This window comes from Notechis scutatus, chromosome 1 (assembly GCF_049901735.1).
Source record: "Notechis scutatus isolate UNSWTSFEM ecotype Mainland chromosome 1, rNotScu1.2, whole genome shotgun sequence".
NCBI classification, from domain to species: Eukaryota; Metazoa; Chordata; class Lepidosauria; order Squamata; family Elapidae; genus Notechis; species Notechis scutatus.
In genome coordinates, this window is record NC_142009.1 from 271008327 (window position 1) to 271032019 (window position 23693).

Sequence of the window (23693 nt, forward strand, 5' to 3'; positions counted from 1 at the left end):
TTGAATTCTTATCTGAATTTTGTAAACTTATTTGATATCCATTACTTTAAATTCCAATTATTCTCATTTATTTTTTGTTCTTCACTATATATTTTTTATATATTATAGAGGCATATTTTATTAATAAAATTCAGTTATTGTCCCTAAAGTAGTTCATATATTTGTCAATAATAATTAATTAGATAATAATAATTAATTAGACCAAGCAATGTTGATCCAGTTCTTGGAATTCTGAGGTGGTAGTCTTATATGTCCAAAGATAGAATAATGAGGAAGCTTGCTGGAAAAAAAAAGAAAAGAAAAAAGAAAATGAAGCAGAAAAATGCTTCTGTTCTTTGTTATAAAACAGGATCTAAATAACATGGTTTTCTCCACCTAGTGAATATAGCAGTAAAAGAAGAAAAGAGTAGAAAATATTGCCATGTGGGAAGAAAATGGTTTAGGGTTGGAACCAGAATTACCCAATGTAAGGGCTGCTTATGTCCTACCAACATTGCATTCTCATTAAAACCTGACTGAAATTTAGGGACATAAATGATATGAAATTTAAGATATGGGACCAAGGTGTACAGGATAATACTTAAAAATGGGCCATGAGGCCTATATACAAAGTTTAGCTATTATGTCATCAACAAATGTTTTCAGTTAGTAGTCTTGCCCTTGATTATGATTTGTGGTAGCTGATACATTTTTTCAGTTACCTGAATTTCAGACTTCCTTTCTTTTATAAATGCTCTAGAAAATTTGTTAGAAAAAGAGGGGAAATTAGACCATTTGGTCCTGCACAAAAATAGCTTTATTTTCTTTGTCCATCCAGTAATATTTGTAATGATCAATAAATGGTCATGAAAGCCTGGGCAAAGGAACCTGAATCTAGCAATAAAACTAACCTGCTACAAATATAGATCATCTACGTAGGAATGAATTTTCCGCCTTAAAACTCCTTTTCTTTCTCTTGCCTAATCTTACGCAATTGTCTAATTTTATTTATCCTTGCATTAGCTTATACTATGAGCCAACCATGTATTTTGTATTGAGTTGTGCATTTGATTTGAAAGTCAGGGATTCAACTTTAAGATTATAATTCTATACTTTGTTTAAATATATTTATATTACATACAAGTTTCATTTTAAATTAGGTTTTTCTTTTTTAAAATAAGAGCACAGTCGGGGTGGGATTCTACCAGTTCGTGCTTATTCGCTAGAACCGGTTGTTAACATTCTGAGCAGTTCAGAGAACCGGTTGTTAGAAGAAATTACTGGCCTAATCCTGTAAGGAAGGCAGGAAGGAAACATTCTGGTGTTGCTTACAGAAACTGCCTCTCCGTTAACCCTTATTACATTCTTGGCAGGACTAGACTTCCTGTCTCAAGAACTTCTCTGGAGTTTTTTTTCCCTCCTTTGCTGGTACTTTGCTTGTGTGGAGTGACCATTCAAAGTTACAATGGCACTGAAAAAAGTGACTTATGACCATTTTTCACACTTACAACTGTTGCAGCATCCCCACAGTCATGAGAGGCCAGGCGAGGAGATGCATGCCTCGATGTGAGTGATATTGAGTTGGCCACACCCAGCCAATAACATGACCACCAAGCCATGTCTACCCAGTCACATGACCACCAAGCCACGCCCACCACCTAAGCCACACCCACAGAACCGGTTGTTAAAAATTTGAATCCCACCCCTGAGCACAGTATAATTGAAAGGTGGCTATCATTTTAATCTCAAAAATTGCCTCAGTATACAAATGTCTTCCAATTAGAAAGAGATCTATTATATCATTAATCAACAAAAAGGACAGAAAATATAAACCTTCCATGAAAAGAAAATATTTAATCATCTCTATTTTGAAGGACCATATGAGCCAATCCTTTCTTATAATTTTTTGAAATGTTCAGCATTTTTGGATTTCCAGGAGAAATCTAAAGGAACAGACAAAAGTGTATACAAATGATGTTTAATATTTATAGATGCAAATCTGTTACGATCAGTGACTGAAAGATGCAGTTTTTGATACAAGTTTCAGACATTGTGGCAGAATATGATATAGGCATAAGCTAATTTTAGTAAGATAAGTATATAATGATTTTATGCTCAGATTGATTCACATTCAAATCCCATGTTGTACTGATTTTAGGAAAGGGATGGTGAAATTTATCTTTATCTTTTATTTTTGTAGTTTTCACTCAGTCTACTGTTTAATCTTTGATTACAGGCTACTAAAGAAGTAATAGAACGGGAGGCCCCAGGGATGGCCTTGGCAATGCTGATGGGATCACTTAATGTTACACCTCTGGGCATGCTCTCTAGGTAAGAATACTAACAAAAATATGAAAAGTTTTTCTCTAGAAGACCTAAGGTAGTGGAATGGCTGCAATTAACAAAAGTAATTCATCACCTTCCTCTTTTTGATATCCAAATGGTTTCTTTTATTGTTTTATAGTTTTTATTTGCTTTACTTTTTTATTGTGGAGTATTTTGACAGATGGAATTCAGGAAGAAAAGACAATGTCTTGCAATGAATTTGTCTTGCAAAATGTTCACATAGTAACAATGTGTAGCAGTTATGTAGCTCTTTCAAACTATTTTGCATACTTTGCTTCAGTAAACTAGGCAACAATATTTTAAAATAGATTTTGGATCCCATAGTGAAGCCACTGAGAGATAATAGCTTGCCTAAAGCTATCTAGTGAGTCTGTGACTGCAAGTAAGATTACACTTTGTCATTAGTTATAACCATTCTCTCCCCCCTCTCCCGGTCTGTTTTGTTGGCTAAATTTATAATTATTTCAAATTCCTAAAGTTAATTAAGAATAGAATTCAGTGCATTTTATTTATGTATTAGATACCCTACTTTTCATATGGAAGAGATATCCTAATCACCCAGTGAACCTCTGTGGCTGAGGTGGATGAGAATGTGGGCATTCCTGGGGTCAGTCCAACCTTAGTCACTACATCAAACTACCTCTTGTGTAGCAATTATTATTTTTTTTTCAGAATTTTTTTTCTCCCCAGTTAGCACTGATTTCCCTGTTTTCACTATAAGGGTCTTATACTAGCAGATATTTAAAATAAATCTTGCAAATCAATAAATAAATATGCATAGTTCTCATAGAAAATACTTCTGAATTGTGAAGAATCTATATGAATCTCAGGTTTAAATGAGTCTGAACTAATTTTTATCATGTTAATGTGATTAAGTAATGTGCTTGACTGAACTTCAGCTATGACTGTAATGAAGAAACATAAAGTAGCACTTGTCTTGAAAAAAATACATAAATATTTGACATTGATATAGTACAGAATTGCATCATGCATGAATATTTGATTGATGGAGAGGGAATGCAATATATAATTATGAATTAACATAATGTTAATGTGAAGAATGTTCTAAACTACTATGTGAAGTATGTTTCAAACTAGATAAGAATGTTGTAAAAGCATAGATGGAAACAAAATCCTTCCAGTGGGAATTGCGTATTATTTCTTGGTTTCTTTCACTAAGCACTTTTTATGTGTATTGAAACTTTGTGGAAGAGTCAATCTGATGTAGAAGTTAAGGCATCAGGATAGAAACTGGGAGTCTGATGCTACCAGAGTCTTTTCCACTATTTGTCTAGTTTACAAAAATAGAAGAGAAACTTCTATATGTGTTCTAGTCCAGGGGTCGCCAACCTTTTGGACCTCAGGGACCATCAAACTTATAATTTTAAATCCCACAGACCACTAATATGAATCCAGCATTCCCCTCGCTGAAGCGCCTGGACTCCCACTGATGGGATGGGGTCCTTCAGGCACTTAGCTTGGTTGCCTGTTTCTGTAACCTTAAATACTCAAAGAGTCATTTGGACCTGTTTCCCAAAGAAAACAAAACACCAGAATATCTCTCCCCTCCCCCCAATCTCTCTCTCTCTCTCTTTCCCTCCCTCTCTCTTTCTCCCTCTTTCTCTCTTTCTCCCTTTCTCTTTTTCTCTTTTTCTCTTTCTCTCTCTCTCTTTCCCTCCTCCCTCTCTCTCTTTCTCCCTCTTTCTCTGTCCCCAGGGGTGGGGGGAAAGGAACCTCTGAACTGGTACTGAGTGGTGGGAATCTGATGTCCAGAGGCCGACGAGCCATGTGCTGAAGACCAGGTGGGTGGGTGGGAGGTGGGGCAACAGGGGTGATACCGGCAGCGGATGGACTGATGCATGCAAGAGATCGCAGCATCGGAGCCCTTCCTGGGTGTTCTCTGGCCTGCAAGGGGAGGGCGCGATTTCCCCTCAGGAGCTTCTTTTCCTCCTTTCCAGAAGACTCACACGCAAAGCACTCATCACCCCTCTGGCACCCGCCAAGCCTCCTCCTTCCCACTGGGCATATGAGTGCTTTTAGCAGGAGGAAGAGAAGCTCCTGAGGGAAGGGGTCAATCCTCCCCCTTGCAACATCTTCACCTCAGGGCACCGCTGGCAGCCACTTCCTGTGGCTCAGGAGGTCCGCCCTCTTCCTGCTGCTGCTTGGCCTCCTCGATGCACTGAGGCAGGAGGCAGCAGCCACGACATGGGTTTGCTAGGGAAACTTCAGGATTGCCCTACCTCCCTGCCAGCCATCTAGTCTTCAGCACGTGGCTCATTGGCCTCCGGACATCAGATTCCCACCACCCAGCACCAGTTCAGAGGCTCCTTTCCCCCCACCCCCATGCAGGCCAGGGAACACCTGGGAAGGGCTCCGATGCCATGATCTCCCATGTGCTACCCTCCCTCCCCCCCATGCATCAGTCCATCCGCCCCCTGTATCACCATGTTGCAGGCACGGGTGCACTGCGGCCCACCAAAATTTTCTCACGGCCCACCAGTTGGCGACCACTGTTCCAGTTAGTCTCACGTATATAGAATTGATAAGTTGGTAAGTTGTAGTTCAGAATTTTATCCTTGAAATATTTTTTGTTCTACAAGATCACTAATAGACTGACTTATATTGCTGATTATTTCCTTCATTCTATTATAATTGTAAATATTTATTCTTTTGGATCAGGTTTGTTTGTTTTCCTATATAGTACACAAAAGGACAACAAAAGGGGCGGCTGGATAGACATAGATCACATTGGAAAATAATCAAGCTGAATTAATTGCACTTGTGGTTAATATTGTTGTCATTATTTTAGAGACAGACTTGGGAACTGGATTTGTTGTTGGCTCTAGTTCCTGTTTTTGTGTTTATATAGTCTATAGGTGATAATGCATGGTAGATTTTCTGTAAGCAACACTAAATCCAATGGTAAGGTTGTTTAAATGTCTAGGGTGGACTGTAGTGATATACAAGGAGGGGAAAGGCTCTTCTTGGCATAACAGTAAATCAACTTTGCTATCCTTCTAGAAAGTAAATAGTATTTTCATAATATGACACTGACATTAAACAAGTTTAATTAAGATTACACTTTATATGATTCTTGTGTCATATTGTCAGCCCTTCAAGTTACACCAATCAGAAAACAGACTCCACAAGAGTGCTGGAATTCTGTTTTAGTATATAAATATGTACTAGGAATTACAATTTAGCAGTAAGTTATTCAAATGCAATTGTAGGAGACAACTTGATGGTGACCTTTTCAATTGCTTAATATATTAACCCTGAGATCCAGATAGTCCATAATTTGTTGGGTTTCACAACTGCTATCAAAACCTGACATTTTCAGGAGGCTTTGAAAGGTGGAAAGTTGTGAGATGTTTCCTCCATTAGTATGGAGTTTAATCAATTAATGTAAAATGTTATTTATCTCTGGCATTGTACTTTGTATTAGTAAAATATGTACAAACATATATATTATTGCATTTATTGCATTGTATTTGTAAAACACACAGTTATTTGTATTTTAGACTTGTAGTTTTTAATATTATGTACACAAATAGATATGAAAGCTGTTCTGAATTAGTTCTGATAAGAGTGGCCTGAAAATCAGTTGATCATTCATATCCACTTTCAATCTTTTTCACTTAATGAGAGTTTTAGGGAAAATACCAATATTCAGGGATGGACAGCGGATATAAGCAGCTCTAACATCATTGAGCAACAATAAGCCTATTGAAATGAGCTTATTTAGGTCTTTCTTTAAAGCATTTAAATGGCTGCACATCTTAAACTCTAGGTGGCTAAGCCCCCCCAAAAATAAAAGCAATATATGTCAACAATGAAATAAAATATTAAAGCAAAGAACAAAACTGTCTTAGTATCACAGCTAATGTTCCCATGAAGCCTACAAAAAGTGTGTTCATGTGACAGCAAAATGCTCTAATCATCATAAGTGCAAGCCAGTTGCCAAGTACCTGAATTACAATCATATGACTATATTGTTGCAACTTTTGTAAGTTTGAGGATGGGTCATAAGTTACTTTTTTCAGCACTGTCAAAACTTAGAACTGTCATTAAAAGAATGGTCATAAATCCAGACTACCTGTATGCATATATGTGAAAAGGCATTAATATTTCATTGATTAGCTAAGTAAAACTCATGAAGGTTTCTTTAATCAACTCTATTTCTAAGAAAGCTTCTTTTCCACTGAATGAATGCTAAGATTTCATCTTTTTGAAGTCTTTAAAGACTACCTTTTTGGGTAAAAATTATGTTTTATTAAAAACAATTGTTAATTTCCTGTAACTTAGTACTCATCTCTCTCCTCTCTTTTTCTCTTCTCCCCCCTCCCCCAGACCTGTGTGTGGAATCAGAGGGAAAACTCTCATAATTAACCTTCCAGGTAGCAAGAAAGGATCACAGGTAAGCAATGTTTTTCATGAGGAACTAAAGATATTTTAATGATCATAACATTTACTTCCATAAATAATAAAATGTTGTGTAATTAGCAGGAAAAATGAGCATTATTTTAATTAATACCTTTCATTCAGGAGATCAAGGCACTCCTTCCATTTATTGTTCCCCACAAAACTCTGTGAGATCGTTGAGATAAGGAAAAAAATGACTGGCTCAAAGGCCAGGGAGCTTTCATTGCTGAGGATGAACTCAAACCTGAATTTCTCAGTAGTAATCCAGCACTTTATCCATATACCACACTGGATCTCATTTTTAGGATTAAAATCTGTAAAACCTTCAATATCCTATTTTCACTTATTAAGGTGAAGGTTTCCCTGTCCAGTCGTGTCTGATTCTAGGGTGTAGTACTCATCTCTTTTTCTTGGCCAAGGGAGCCAGCATTGTCTGAAGACATTTTCCGCAGTCATCTGGCCAGCATGGCTATATGACAAAGGCGCTCAAAATGCTGTTACCTTCCCACCAAAATGGTACCCATTAATCTGCCCACATTTGCAAGCTTTCAAACTGCTAGATGGGCAGGAACTAAGGAAAGGAATGGGAGCTCGCCCTATTTTGCAATTCTTGGGTCTTGAACTCAGCCTGTCAGACAAACTCAGTCTTTACTTGCTGAACCATCGCTTCCACTTATTAAATGAAAGTATTTGCATTTTGAGGTTTTAAACTCTAATTAATTAGTAATCGTTCCTTTCACTTCCATTTTGAATTAATGTTAGCAAAGTATATCCTCTGAAGTTTGTGTCTGTCCTGATTTGGTTCTGCAACCCAACAGGACAGACACAGACTTCAGAGGATAATTAGGACTGCAGAAAAAACAATTACTACCAACCTGCCTTCCATTGAGGACCTGTATACTACACAAGTCAAAAAGAGGGCTGTGAAAATATTTACAGACGCCTCACATCCCAGACATAAACTGTCTCAACTCCTTCCCTCAAAACAACGATGTAGAGCACTGCACACCAGAACAACTATACTCATCAGTCTGGAACCCACATTACGTATCTGATATTAGCACAGTTGAGAAAGTCCAGAAATATTTCACAAGAAGAATTCTCCACTCCTCTACTCATTGTAGACTACCTTATGCTACCAGACTTGAAATTCTAGACCTAGAAAATCAACAACAACACATGAGCACACAATAGATACAAACTCAAGGTTAATCGCACCAAACTTGATTGCTGGAAATACGACTTCAGCAACAGAGTGGTCAATGTCTGGAACACTCTACCTGCCTCTGTGGTTTCTTCCCCAAACCCCAAAAACTTTAACCTTAGACCATTTACTATTGACCTCACCCCTTTCTTAAGAGGTCTGTAGGGGGTGTGCATAAGCGCACCAATGTGCCTACCGTCCCTGTCCTATTTTTTCTTTTATTTTTCTTATATGTACCCATTTCATATATTCATAACTATGTATATACTTATACCTATTATCTTGTAAGCGATTGAAAAATAAAAATAAATAAATAAAAAAAAATAAATAAATAAAATAAAACTAGACACAAGGACATTTTTTCCCAAACGCCATCACTCTGCTAAACAAATTATTTCCTCCAACACTGTCCAACTATTTATGAAGTCTGCACTACTATTACTGTTAATCTCATCACTTCTTATCACCATCCCCTCCCACTTGTGATTGAATGACTGTAACTTAGTCGTTTGTATCCTTACGATTTATATTGACTGTTTCCTAGTATGATTGTACCCTATGACTATTATTAAGTATTGTACCTTATGATTCTTGACTCTTGACGAATGTATCTTTTCTTTTATGTACACTGAGAGCATTTACACCAAATTCCTTGTGTGTCCAATCACACTTGACCAATAAAGAATTCTATTCTATTCTATTCTATTCTATTCTATTCTATTCTATTCTATTCTATTCTATTCTATATATTTTAACATAATATGACATTCATTATTTAAAATGAAAGCACTGAATGCATTCAAACCTCCTTAAACCATTACCATAACATATAAGTATCTCATTCTTTTCATAAACCATATTTAGCTGAGCAGCTTCTGCTTTGTTGTGAAGTCAAAATTGGCAAACAATTATTTGGGTGATGTCTCCAAAATTGGATTACATACCAGGATTTTAATATAATTTTCAACCCCTGTTTAAAAGATTACTCAAAACATAGTTTGCCAGATCACATATGTCAGTAAATTGGTTTTACAAACTTACATTAAATTGAGCACATAAGAATAGAATAGAGTATGCAGTACATCATTAGCCATTTTGAGTTTTCTATATCTGTTGGGAACCCGGATACTTAGACTGAGAATAATAATGCTAATGGGGGGCTTTCAAACATAGCTATTTACTTTTTAAACACCAGCTCAGACAGAAGGAATCATTGTTCCCTGTTTCTCTAGAATCATCTTAGACTTAGAACCAATTCAGCTATGAACTATAATTTGGACTATTAGAGAATATGACATCTAAATGCAGTTCTTGCAATACAAATATTTTTTAGAACTAAAGAATTTGTACAATAATTTTCTGTAATCTATCTTTTTCATACCTGTGTATTCTAACAAAATGAATAAGCAATGAATAAGTATATATTTAACTATCAAACAATAATAGCCAGCCTCCCAAACCCACATGTTATGCAGGCGGTTTCTGGTTAATTGATTAATTTAAAAGTGATTAATACTTATTTTTAAAATAAGTATAACTATACCCTTAACATTGTTAATTGTTCAAGGAATTTCATCCTGATAGCATATATGGATTCACTTAAATAGACAAATTTTAAGAATACCAAAACAGAAAGTTGAACATAAAAAGTAAAGTGTGTCTCTAATCTAAAACTTGAATCTGCATAGATACTGATTTTTTAGTATTTAAATAGTGTCAAGAAAACTTTCTGTGTTTTTGGTGTAAATACTTGTCTATCATGAAAAGCATTATAAATATTTCAAATAATACAAAACAGTAGGATTTTTGTTTTAAAAGCTGTCAGTATTTATAGGATTACACTGCAGCATAAAGTTTCTAACTGAATGTAAATATTTTTATAATGTTTTAGAAGAAAAAAGTTAAAGTTTATTCCTCATATCCAGGATATAATTGGGGGAACAGATAGGATGATACAAAATGGACGAGACAATAGCATGCATATAGGTAGGGCTAGATTATTTTGTTTGTTCTGAGGAAGTAGCTATTTATACTCTTATATATAGATAAATAAATAAATAAATTTGTTGCACTTATTGTGCTTCTCCTATTTTTCTTTGAGGGTACACAACCTGCACAATTAATGCTGTGAAACTGAGTGGAGTTAGAAAATCACAAAATTGTAAGCTCAGTAGATTGGATAATATTTACTTCATAGTTACAATTTACACCAACAATTTTTCAGTGTTTGTATGGCTAAAAAGATTTAGACATTCTTAGATATTGTGAGTTAGCAAGCCAAAGTCAGATTTGAAGCAATTTTACTCTTAGAAACCTGTTGAGGTAATTCCCCGTTAGAATGAGCGCATACAGGGAGACGTATTTGAGAGAAGTGTTTGAATAATACACACACAGTACACAGATACACTGTACAGTAAATGTAGGTTTTTACTTCCAGAAAGGTTTAAGCAAAGTCCAAAATAAGCAGTCCAAAGTCATTCACAGGTAAAATCAGTCAGTTTTCATCCAGGGATAATCCAAATATCAAATTCCAGTGTCAAAAACAGTTCAGTATCTGACTTACATTAAATCCAGTAATATCAGTCAATTAGAAGAAATGGAGCAACGGCAATACTTTCCAACAGAAGGAAACAGAGATACACTCAGGCACACTCTCTTCTGAGACTAAGACTAAACAACCCAGGTTTCTGGCTCCATCTTATGGCTGTTTGAGAAACCACACCCAATTGCATGCTCTTGCATTCCCTTAAAGATATAGTACTAAAATGTTTATCTATATTTCTAACCCAAATACCTGTTAGGTGTCTTATATTCCTAACAAAACCCTAACAATTTGTTGTCAATATTTGGTGAATAAAACTTTCCTTATATGAGGTAAGGCTGTACTAACATTTAATTTATCTTTATTTGTATAGAAAGTATATGTAATTTTCAAATTTAGACATATATTTTCTTGATAACTAGACTTTGGATGGTGTCAACTTCATGGATGGCTGGTGACTATTAGAGGAATTTGTTCCATGAAATGGAACCTGTACATTGGCAAACAATGGCAAAGATTTCCTCATTTCTTCCTTTAGTTCAAGCAATACTCTATATCAGGGACCCCCAACCTCTGGGTCATGGACCATTACCCTGGCCTGTTCAAAACAGGCTGTGTGTGCAGCTAGCTGGTGCATGAGCCCTTGCGCAGCTTGACTTGTGGAAGCGGTGGGTTGGTGGTGGTGATAATTGATATATTCACTACCAAGGAAGGGAGGGGAAGGAATTTTTAAAAATGATACGTGCTAACCAACAAAAATGTCACCAATGAAGAATTGAGAGTGCTATATTAGAATTACAAATATTTAAAGCTGATCAGCCTAAAATTTTAGCAACTATAGACTTTAATACAACTACAGCAGGCTACTTTTAGTTTTTTAGTCCCCTATCACAGTAATGATGAAATAAATGTTTCATTGTCCTTTAAGCCAGGTTAAACTAATTGGTTTAATATGTCTGTCAATAAATATTAAATTTTAAAAGCAAATAATATAAATCATGGTGTTCACAGTACTATTCTGTCCTGTATAAATCTATGCTCAATAAAGGTTGGCAGTCATCTTTTAGAATTTCACTGGAAGATAATTTCAACTCCCTTGAACTGCTGACAGTAGTACTTCTTTATCTAGATTTTTCTTGACAACTTTCTGCAATAATTTCAGGGATTCCAAGTGTTTAATATGTGGAATGACGAAACCAAGAAATTCTAATAACAGACTTTTTGTCAGATTTATTCACTACAACATCAAAATGAATCCAGGAGGAAAGATGGTTCAGGAATCAGAAAATTAACATGTTCATTTATCTTTCCTAATATGGATACTAAAAATACTAAGAACGAATATTTTAAAAAATGAACTACAAAGCAAAATAATTTACATTATTTAATGCTATTTAAATAATAAATGGGATATTATTTAACTTTTTGCAACATTTACTTCATCTAAAACACTTTAATTATTATTTTGCAAGCCATATAAAGTATGCTAAAAAAAGGAAGAAAAGGAAATCCTAGATATTATAGAGTTTAAAAAAGAACAACATTAGTAAATTCAAAATTTTCCATTAAAGGTACCAAAATACATCAAAAGTATACTAATTTAGAACTTTATTCAATTTTAATATTATAATTGCTCAATATATACTAGGTAAATTTTCACTGTCATTTTTCTCATTATGTGCAGGAATGCTTTCAATTTATACTACCAGCCCTACCTCATGCCATTGATCTTTTACGGGATGCCATTGTAAAAGTAAAAGAAGTTCATGATGAACTTGAAGATCTACCTTCACCACCACCACCTCTTTCTCCTCCTCCAACCATCAGCCCTCACAAGCAGACAGAAGACAAAGGTGTACAGTGTGAGGAAGAGGAGGAAGAGAAAAAAGACAGTGGAGTTGCTTCAACAGAGGATAGTTCCTCTTCGCATATAACTGCTGCAGCCATTGCAGCAAAGGTGAGTTGAGGTTCTATAAAAAGGAGCACATAAGTTTCTATCTCAGGTATTTTCTGTATATAGAAAGAGATCAATCAAGAGTGAAGCTTATTTATTTATTTATTTATTTCACTTGGTAGCTACAACAATAACATTTCTAGATATTTAGTCATATTTTTCCGCATATATTATGCTTCCTTCAGTTTTTAAAATGAATTATAAAGATACTCAATTATGCATCTGTCAAAAGGGGAAGTAAGATTCTCAATTGCTGCTCGTTTTTTTTCCCATTTGAAATGTTTATGCCACATTGAATGCCATTTCCATGTTCCCATAATCACACAGTATGGCATTTCAGTAGGTTTATAGGATTGCAAGAAAGGAGAAAGATGAGAGAATATGCTCTAGGTATATAAAAGATTGTTATGAGTGTTGTCATTGTCTTGTTCAAATACCAATTATGTAGAAATTGGTTTTTTTTTAGCATTAGTTCATTTATCATCATTTTCTGGAAATCGTGCAGCAGAAATCTTGTAGAGTACCAAACCCTCAAGTTAATTATCTATTTACCAAAAAAATGCTGCTGCTTTTGCAAAATTTGCAATAAATTTTGAGAGCGCTGCTCAAACTTCATAATGGCAAGCTTCAATTAAAAAATATTAAATGTTGTGTATATTTTTTGGAAATCTATCCCAGCTAAGTTTCAAGTGATTTATTTCCAGTAACCAAATTCAGAATTGTAGTTTGGGCCATGTCTGTTATAGCTCACTTTATGAATACTAAAACCCTTATGTCCAATTTAAATTATTTAGTCAAATGTTAATATAACGAAACCAATCAATTGACAACAGTAGAAGCTAAATATTTATTTATAGTTCATAATAGTATTTGACATCATGCTCTCCCCAGGCTAATTCCAGTGTTCTAGACAGTTCTTCTACACTTTCAGGCAAGGAAAATTCAGGTATACTTGTTTTTAGGATAGCAAACATATTTCCAATAAAATGCTATAAATAAGTGATTGAAAAAATTCAGTTTATTCCTGGACATTGCACAGAAGTCTGAAAATTTCTCGTGAACCTGTATTAGTTTCCATTTTGTATATTTATATGTAATAATTTCCCATAAGAGCTATAGACATTATGCTGGTGGAGAGGGAAGTATTCCCATATTTATTCCACAACTTTCTAGTAAAGTAGCTAGGTCTAAGAAAATCTGCCCTGTCACCCTAATTCACCTAGTAACCTTCTTGCTTGGATGTGGATTTGACTGTGGGTCCCTCTAGTTGGGGCTTTTTACTCGAAGGGATATCACAAAGAAATCAGCATTTATCTTTACTCTGTAACAGGAAAAAACTGATTGGGACCAGGGAGTACACATGTGTACATTCTTTCCTTAATATCCAAGGTGAATTGGTTAGTAGTATATGGGAATCTAATTAAAAGCAGAAAACACCTGAGAACTAAACTCTGCTCATTTAAATGTGTCCTTTCTTTTATTAATATCCGAGGTGAATTGGTTAATAGTATATGAGAATCTAATTAAAAACAGAAAATACCTGAGAACTAAACTGTGCTCATTTAAATATATTGCATTTAGGTGCCACCTGTTTTCCCCCTCGGCCCCTCTATGCCATTTTGCTTGTTTAGCTTCTTATTTTCCTGCCATTGCATTCATGGTTATTATGTATTGTACATTAGAAGCATCCATCCTATACCAGTTCTGCTGTTATCATGGCAAAAGGTGAACATCCCATTCCTGGTCTCATCTGTTATCCCTCTCACTCATCAGACAGTGCAGGAGAACCGGTAAGACACACCTACCAGAATGTTTCGCACAAATATCTTCAGTCAGATTGCTTGCCTTCTCGTTGTATGTTACAAGGAGCTACAGTTATTTTCTTTATTCCCAATGACATATTGTGTTGCTCTCCAAGCAAACAGGTTTTAAATTTCCATTCTGTCAATTTTTATGAAATAGATAATAATTAACATTTATTTTAGCTGTGAAGTATTAATTTTAAATTTTATTGCCTCTGGAGACTGCTCAGAAATTTTAGACATCATATTTCTATTACCATAAAACTAAAATATTCTTCTGTACTTCAAAGGAGCCATGGTGCATGGATTTTCAAATTACTTGGCTTTGGATAATATGCAGATATTTCTGGTAGATGCTTTTACTGATTATCCAATGCTGATTTTTTTAAAACACTTGCTCATCATATTCCAATACTCTTTAAAAGAACACTTTATTTTACTCACAAAATGAAAACTACAGAGATAATATTTAAATTGCCTTGCCCCCTTCTAAATTGGTCAAGTATCAAATCTTCTGCTGTATTATAATTAGAATCTGAATGATAACCTCATTCTAATTCTGAAAAACAATATTTGCCAGCATTAGAAAGCTATGATTATGAGTATCAGTAAAAGATCCTTAGCTGAATAAAATTATCACGAGTAAGCTTGCCTCTCTAATTTTTTTCCTATAAGCTGCTAGAATATTCATGTGTGCATTACTGTTGTTATAGATAGACAGCTTCTAGTTGGAGAAGAGCCATGCTGGGACGGGTATATGTATGTTCTTTTCACCTTCCCCTTTTTACAATTCAGAAAAAAGGCCCTTTCCCAGTTCCTTGCAAAATATAGGTGGATAAAGGAAAGACAGTCCTGTGGGAAGTGGTCTTTCCATTTCCTTATAGTAGCCTAACTTATTATTGGAGGAATGGGAATTGAAACACAGTTCTTTCACAACAAAAAAGACAGATTTTACTTGTACATCCATATGAATAACATTAGCTGGAATAATTCTCATTATAACAAAAAATATTTTCTTTTATATAAATGCTGATTCAGCAAACAAATGGGTTTATAGCCCCAGTTTCCTTTTTTTGTAAAATACAAGGCTAAAATAAGCCTTATTAGTTTTTAAAAACCTGTTGTTCCACTCCTATTGTTATAGCTGATCATTTTGTCATCATCCTAAAAATCTGTGAACATACCCATGTATAATGAATTTATTTTGTTAGTTAAGAAATTGTGAACTATAAGCAATAAAAAGTCCACATAGAATGGTTTTCCTCTTCCTTTAGTCCAGGGGTCCCCAACCACCGGTCCGCGGACCGGTACTGGTCCATGGAACAAATCCTACCGGGCCGCTGGTTTGTTGGGCGCCGCCATCTTGTTTTGATGAAAAAGTGCTTCCGGTGAGCTTTTCCGGGTAGACAGCTCACTGGAAGCACTTTTTCATCAAAACAAGATGGCGGCGCTAGGCTCGGTGAGCTTTTCCGGGAGAAAGCCATTTCTACCCGGAAAAGCTCACTGAAGCGCATGGCGCTCATCTTGTTTTGATGAAAAAGTGCTTCCAGTGAGCTCACTGGAAGCACTTTTTCATCAAAACAAGATGGCGGCGCCCAGCTGATGCCGGTACCGGGCCGCGGCGCCCAGCTGATGCCGGTACCGGGCCGGGGCATAAAAAAGGTTGGGGACCACTGCTTTAGTCTATGTATCATTTCCCCTACTCTTTTTCTCCTGCCTTGTTTCCACCTCCTGTTTTTGAACCCTTCTCTTGCTTCCATCAACTTACAAATATCTTAAGATCTCTCTTTCCTATTTACTTCAGCCTGCAATTTTCTTGGATTGTTATACTATCTTTTGCTCATTATTTCCTTCTGTCTGTCCCCTTATTTTCATTCCCTTCTCCATGTATCCTAGCCTTCATTGAACTTTGACCTGGCAGAAGGAAACATCCAGATTGAACACTGAAGAGCTGTGTTTCTTACAAATGCAAATGAAATGCACTAAGCCTGTTGTTTTTTCAATCCTTGCTCAGGTTGGATTGGAAAGATGAAAGGGATTTTTTTCCTCATGACATATCTGTGATTGTTTAGATGAAGGATATTTGTTTAGGTATATTTAATCACACTCCTAGGTTTTATGCTTAAAGAAAAGCTTGCTTTTAACCATAAACAAGCACTCAATTTTTTCTCAGCCTCTCTATTTTATATCTTTTATATCTTCAGCAGGCATTGAAAAGATTATTAGAAAAGAAATACCATACTGTTATAGAATCACTGTTAAATATGCACTGGTAGTTGTAGCACCATATGTTTATTTCATCAGAATATCTTTTATGTTATCAATATATTTCTATTAATCTTTCTTGAAATACTAATATAGAGAAAAGAACTATAATAGAACTGCACTTAAATAAAATTAGACTTTTCCTATTTTCTTACATCAAGAAGCAGTGTATTTGTGAAACTTTTTAAAAAGTAATTTCTGAAATAAATATAAAACAAAATTATGCTTTATTGTACGTTCTTGATGGAGTTATATTTTCTCTGTCTATGTAATTTATCTCTAAATCCCAAAATGGCACAGCACTTTGAGAATTAAATATTAGAATTGGGCATGCTTCAGAAATTATTCAAAAAGTGCTTCAAAAATGCATAGGAACATAAATCCAGCTTTACTTAAAGCAGTTGTATCTTTTTGCAAGCTTCCAAGACAACCTAAAAAAAGATGTGGAGGCTTTAAGGAAATTACTCATTAGTGCTGATTTTTAATATGATTTCTTAAAGCATTAAAGAAGCCATTTTTATTTACGTTCAAAGTCTCTTTAATGGTATGTGCATATGACCTTGGGAGATGGAGAATAGCTGCCTAGGGAATAATCAGATACAAGAAGACATAGCCTGCAGTTATGTAATGGGCGGAGGAAGCAACTCTGAAAGGAACTTCTCTAACTATTCAAACTATAAAAGAGACTATGGAAGATTTGTAGTATCAGACTTGCAAGTTTCTGTTAATCTACAATAAAGTAGAATTAGCTCATCTACTTAAGTTTCCTGCCTGGTCTACTTGGGAATCTCTTAACATGAAAAAGTACAAATGGAAATTTTCCCTCTTTTAAAGAGACAAATTTCAAACTTTTATTATTTAGACAGAATTTATTTATCGCAAATAGGAAAAAAGTCTATAGATCTTTCAAAATTTCTTTAATTTTACATTTCAAAAAATACTGCATGTTCTTTGATTTAAAAGTTACTGACCTCAGTCCACTTAGCATTCAAAAATGTGTGTGAACAAAATACTGTTCAATTTTTTTTTTTCTAGTTTTAAGACTTCAAATACATTTACATGAACTTCTTTCCCTGGATAGGTTTTTCTTGTACTCTATGTGTATTTAATATTAGAATAATTCAATAATAAAGAAGGTTCTTGAACATTTATATCTTCAAGTTTTTGAAGAACTTTGGATCACTGGGGAGAAGCATGTATTATAATTTACCTGTAACAGAAGAAACGAAATTGATGACACTGAGCCTTGAGAGGAGAAAAATAACAAGATCAATTGGTGTTAAGGTTTCTTTTTGAAGCAGAAACAGAGAAAAACATGAAATGACTAATTTTGCCGAAATAAGGCTAATTATCAGTTGTAATTTATAGGGCAGGTTTTGGTTTTTGGATATAGTTTAGTGTACACTAACTGGAATTTGAAAAAAAACACGTCTGAACATTTTTCATGCTCTTTTTCATGAAACAATATTATTGGATACTTTAGACATAACTGTCAGATATTTTTCAATTTTAATTTCAATTTTAAAATAGAAACCTATATTAAAAAGAAATATTTGGATGGGTGGGTGGATGGGTGAATAGATGGATGGATGGAAAGAGACTGAGATAGATAGACGGACAGACAGACGGACCTAGATACACACATACACCAAACTAAAAATATTTCCATAAAATATAAGATGCATATAGATGCAAAGAACATCTTATAAGGTAAATGTTTAAAAGGGTTTTTAAAATTAAAAAATAAGAACCCCTAAGAAAACATACTTTAATTACCAAAGCAGAATTCAGTAATCTGGAATCTGAGTAAAAAATTCTACTATAGGTGTTCTGTACATTTTTATGTAGAGAGATAGATTCAACTATGTTAATTAAATTAGGATAGGAGTCAAATATGCAAATTTTGTGACTGCACTTCATATTACCATTAATAATTAAATTGAGCTAATTACAGAGCAGAAATGTCACTTTATCTCTTAATTGACTTGGTGATAATATTACATCTTCTCCTTAATTATATTGTTTGCAGGCCTATGTATTTTCCTAATTTGTTTATTTTAAATATTTTATGTTCCATCGTTATTGTTTTCTACACAGTTGGCTGTAACCATTAATAAATTTATATAAATATAAAATCATTTTTAAAGTCATAGATGACTAAAATTCCCAGTAAATGATGGAGTAAATATTTTAAATGCTATTGGTTTAGCAGGGATCAGACACTATTAATAAGTTGCATGGTGTCACCAAGGAGTACAGTATCCTGGCAACCAGGCTCAGAAAATGCCAGATACTTTCATCCTAAGGGTATCTATGTATCTGGAATTGGCAACCAGTAGTGTTTATGAATGGAAATATCAGTAAATTTAGTTAAAAATACCTTCCCTTCTGGTTTTTTAAGAAAAATATTTTCATCCCTGTTTTCACATTAATTTATCATTTTTAAATATGCAGGATATTCTGCTGTAAGAACCCTCTAAACTGTTTTGAAATTTGTGAAACGGTCTAAACAACTAGAAAGTTGCTGCTGCTTTTACATTAAAGCTGAGTTGGGAGCTATTGCTTCTTAGACAAAGCCAATTTTCCTTCTCTATCAGCCAAAGACAATCTTGGCTAAAATTTCCATTCAAGTAGCCCAATCAATCATGAGGCTTTCTGCCTGATTTTTTTTAGGATTCCTGGTAGATTGCTAAGTGGATTAAAGAAAGAAGATGTGTTTTGAGAAAGAACAGAGGACAACAGATATTAATTATTTATTACTACAGTGTACATTTTTCCCACTTATTAGGAAATATGTTCCACATTATAACTAGTTAAATGGATTAATAATGCTAAAATACTAACTGAAAAGAAAGTTCCTGACTTTTTTTCTGAAGACAAAAGAAAAGGGAGAACTAATTTCAGCTCCAAAAAAGGTTTTAAGCTATATTTAAGTATGGAAATATTTTATTTTCTAGATTTTGTACATAACTTCAAATAGATTTAATTTCAATTTATTTTCATGTTTAGATTCCAGATTCCATCATATCTCGTGGTGTTCAGGTGCTTCCACGAGACACAGCCTCACTTAGCACTACCCCTTCAGAATCCCCTCGTGCCCAAGCTACTTCTCGCCTCTCTACTGCTTCCTGTCCGACACCAAAAGTAAGTACAGTAGCTTACCTCCATTCAGAGGTGGGAACTGTCTTGATAAATGTTTTCTGCTACTGAAAGTTAGCTCGCATGTAAGATTTTATACTGTTGAGAGTCATCAAGGAGGTGAAGATAGTGGTATATTGTATATACACAGTAGTTTGTGTGTGTATGTGTGTGTGTGTGTGTGTGTGTAAAAAAGCTTATATATTTAAATTATTGCTGTTTATTTGCTCTGAACCTGCTAATTTTCAAACCTATTTTTAAAGATTTATTTGAAAGAGCTATCTTATTGCAGAATCAACCATGAGGCTGTGAATTTCTTGCAGGTCTCTAGTCCATAAAATTATCCTGCTCTTGAAAAAGAGAGCTAAACAAATAGTTTATTTTTGTAAACGCGTTTACACCTGAGCTGTGGCATTTTCTGCCTCAAGGTCCTATTAATGTACAGGTAGTCATCAATCAACACCACAATTAGAACTGGAAATTTGGTCACTAAGCAATATGGTCATTAAATAAGTTATCTCATGACCCGATCCAATTTTACAACCATTTTTATCAAAGTTGTTAAGTGAGTTACAGAGTCGTTAAATGAATCCAGCTTTTCCCATTGACATTCCTTGTCAAACACTGGCTGGAAGATCCCAAATAGTGATCATGTGACCACAAGGACACTACAACTGTCGTAAATGTGTGCCTGTTGTGAAGTGCCCAAATAGCGATCACGTGAACCCAGGGGTGATACAATGGTTGTAACTTTGAGGATGGGTCATAAATCACATTTTTCAGCACTGTTATAACTCTAAGTCATCATTAAATGAATGGTCATAAGTCGAGGACTACCTGTATTTCAAACATTTTCAAGACAACAGTTTTGCCCCAGCTTGGATACTTGCTGCCTCCTCTTTGGAAACTCTAAATTATATGGAAAGTTTTAATGCCAGACTATGAAATGACACATTTGTGCTTTAGATATTATTTCACATGGATTGTTCAAGACTTTTGCATGTAATGTAATATATTTGGTATAATATATAATGCACAATGTATTCACAGCAAATTTGGACAAATAGCAAATCTAGTAAAATATAGAGCTTCTCTTAGAACATGGAATCTCTTCTGTTTGCTCTTTTATATGAAAATGCTTTATTTCTGGCATTTTAATACTAGCACATTTGACAGAAAACAGAATAAATCTAATGAAATGTGTCCTGGTTCATGGTTCTTTGAAATTACAAATCTCTGGTGATTATTATTATTTATTTATTTCTGCAAGCCATATTAAGGTATGTCAAGCTATAATATTTTTTCAATGTTTTGACATTTGTTATGATGTATTTTATATGTTGGACAATACATACATTCCTGAACAGCAAAAGTAGGCTTGGTATGGAAATGTGTTCACACTTTTAATGAATCCTTTAGAGTTTTGTATTGTTTTTCTTGTTAGTTTTGGGAATATCCTTTTTTTCTTTTCAAAATTAATTAAGACCTACTACAAGATAATAGTATAATAAACCCTCAGTTTAATGGGTCATTCAGAATCAAATATTTGTTAAATCCATAAATAACATATTTTCATCAACTTCTGTCATCTGATTCAGTTCATCAGTTTGCATTGTTACCATATTATATAGATGACATAAATAGATGCAAATAACCTAATCAATTTGATGTCTCTGGACAATTTCAGGTACAATGGCTTTTGTCCATTTTTTTTCCAAGTGATTTTTAGAGGAACATTTTGTATCTGAAGTCCTCTAAACAAAAGTTCATTAAAATGAGGATTTATCTCTGTCTGGAAATTTACTAAGTTTCGATGAACAAGATAAATAAAAACTGTAGACTTAATTTTTGAGGTCTGTGCCTTAATTTCTCTTTTTTTATAAAAGCAAATGTTGCACATTTATTTTTGAATTGCTTCTGTTCAATGGAAATAAAATCAAAATTTAGTAGTTACTTTTAAAAGAGGATATTGTACAGAGTGTGCAACACTCTAATAAAGTAGATTTCTATGCTCTGAAACCTAATATGAAAAAAATCATTTTATTATTTTTCTTCAAGGAATACAAATTATTAAATTATATAAATGAGCTAAAATATAATGATTGAAATTCCTCGCAACCACACTTTTATATATACGTTCTTTTTTGGAATATGATTTCTCGTGACATAGTCAAATATATTTTAAATTAGATTGAATGTCAGTTACAAACTTTTGAATAGTCTAGTTTGCTGTAAAATTTCCTGTTCTCCAACCCAGATTATGCGTTGGGGATTCTTTTTTTAGGCGGTTTTGTGTAAGTCCTGGAGAAAGGGGCAACGAGAGAAAGCAATGTGTGTCTTTCTCCCTCCTCATTTAAAAATCTACCTCATCGAATTTTCCTGCTCCTGATTTTCCTGATAGTTTGATCTTTGTGGGCTTTAAATTGTTCTTGCCCATTTACCTAGATTGATAGGTTAAATTTTTGAAAAATTCTTTGAATGTCCAAATCTCATTCGCTACTCATGCATCTTATACTGAGTTTGTCCATTAAAACATATTGTATTTCTGTTTCAGAATGTGAGAATGTTTCCAGTTCATTTTATCATATGCCTTCTTTAAAATGATAAATATCATAACTTTCTGACAGTCACATATTTCTCAATGATCTACTGAAGAGTAAAAATATGATTTGGGTACCCCTGGTTGTGATGCACTTCCAATTTTTAATAATGATTCTTCCTCATACGCTTTCACACAAAATTCTGCTAAACAAAACAGACAGTTTTATTATTTATCTCTTTGTATAGATGAACAATAATGGCATTATTTTTTCTTCTCTATATGCCTTATACAGTAATTCTCCTTTTATCATTTTTGCAGCAATAATTCTTTTATATGCCATTTTTCTTGTAATAGCTTTTTTCAGTTCATCTTCCTACAAGCCTTCGTATTTCCAATTAGCATTATCTCGCACACTTGTGTGGCACTTCATACCATAATTATTTTTGTTCTATTCCAAATCAGTTTCCATATCATCTTTCTTATGGTCACTTTATTTTCATTCTGTTGGAAACTACATTATATGTTTTTCAAGACTTTTCCATTTAGGACTTTTTCTATTCTCATTTTAGTTTTTTTCACCTCTTTTTCTTTCCTTCCTTGTTCAATTCCCCCTCCCCCCCCATCCACTCTTGTCATTACCAAAAGAGGATCTGCCCCACGTTCAGAACTTCTTGTCAGCCTGTTATCTTTCATCTCTCTGCCTTTCATCATAGTCAAACCAGTCATATTTCTGTATTCATTGTATGCTTAAGCTATGTATTTAGAGCGGTCCTTTTCCTAAGGCCTAAGCAAATACTCGCCAGTCACCATTATAATTAATTGTTCTGGCTATGAAGGGCTCAATCATTTCTTTTGTACTCTTTCATCTCATTCTCACTATCACCTGTGTAATCTGTTGGAATAATCCTTTTTTCCATATAGTTTTTTTCCTCAAAAAATCAATTCTTATTCTTTCTAGAACATAACATGGAACTGTCACTAACATAAGAATTTCTATTTGACCCTCATGCTTTTTGACATATTTAGACCTGTTATTTTCCAATTAAATTTGTATTTTCACTTCTGCCTACATATTAACTCTATTTGAAAGTTCAGACCTTCATTCATATATGTTATCTTCAGCGTTCTCTTAGATTCATACACTGCCCTCATTTTATTTCATTTCATTTCATTAATTCATGTTCTTTATCACATACTCTTAGATTCAAAATCATAATCTTTCACACACCATGGTCATTTGAAAATCAGTTCATGAATACCATTTACAGCTTTGGTGAACTGAGGTTTTCACAAATGTCAGTTCACTGAATGTACCTTCCTAATTAATCACAAGGTCCTAGCTCTTGTGAAATATGTTGTGCGTTGTTAGACTAAAATTTGGTTGCATTTCTGGTGTACTAGCTCAAATTTGCCCCAGATGAGCAGTGTTATGTCTTTACTATTAGCAGGGAATGCCACATGTCATGGATCTAGTCATTGAAACAATTTAGATTGAGCTA

General features: G+C 34.3%; 1 protein-coding gene across 34 annotated transcripts in view; it reads left to right on the plus strand.

The window, feature by feature from the left end:
• GPHN (gephyrin) overlaps positions 1-23693 on the plus strand; it is a 241640-nt gene that overhangs the window by 142394 nt on the left and 75553 nt on the right. For 27 of the 34 annotated variants that reach the window (XM_026671163.2, XM_026671164.2, XM_087951539.1 and 24 more), the window contains 5 exons: positions 2216-2310; positions 6676-6742; positions 12178-12450; positions 14130-14237; positions 19524-19658. In XM_026671163.2, the coding sequence (XP_026526948.1) occupies positions 2216-2310; positions 6676-6742; positions 12178-12450; positions 14130-14237; positions 19524-19658 (678 nt within the window). The remainder of the gene's footprint in view (positions 1-2215; positions 2311-6675; positions 6743-12177; positions 12451-14129; positions 14238-19523; positions 19659-23693) is intronic. The other 7 variants (XM_026671166.2, XM_087951549.1, XM_026671165.2 and 4 more) reach the window with 1 other exon arrangement.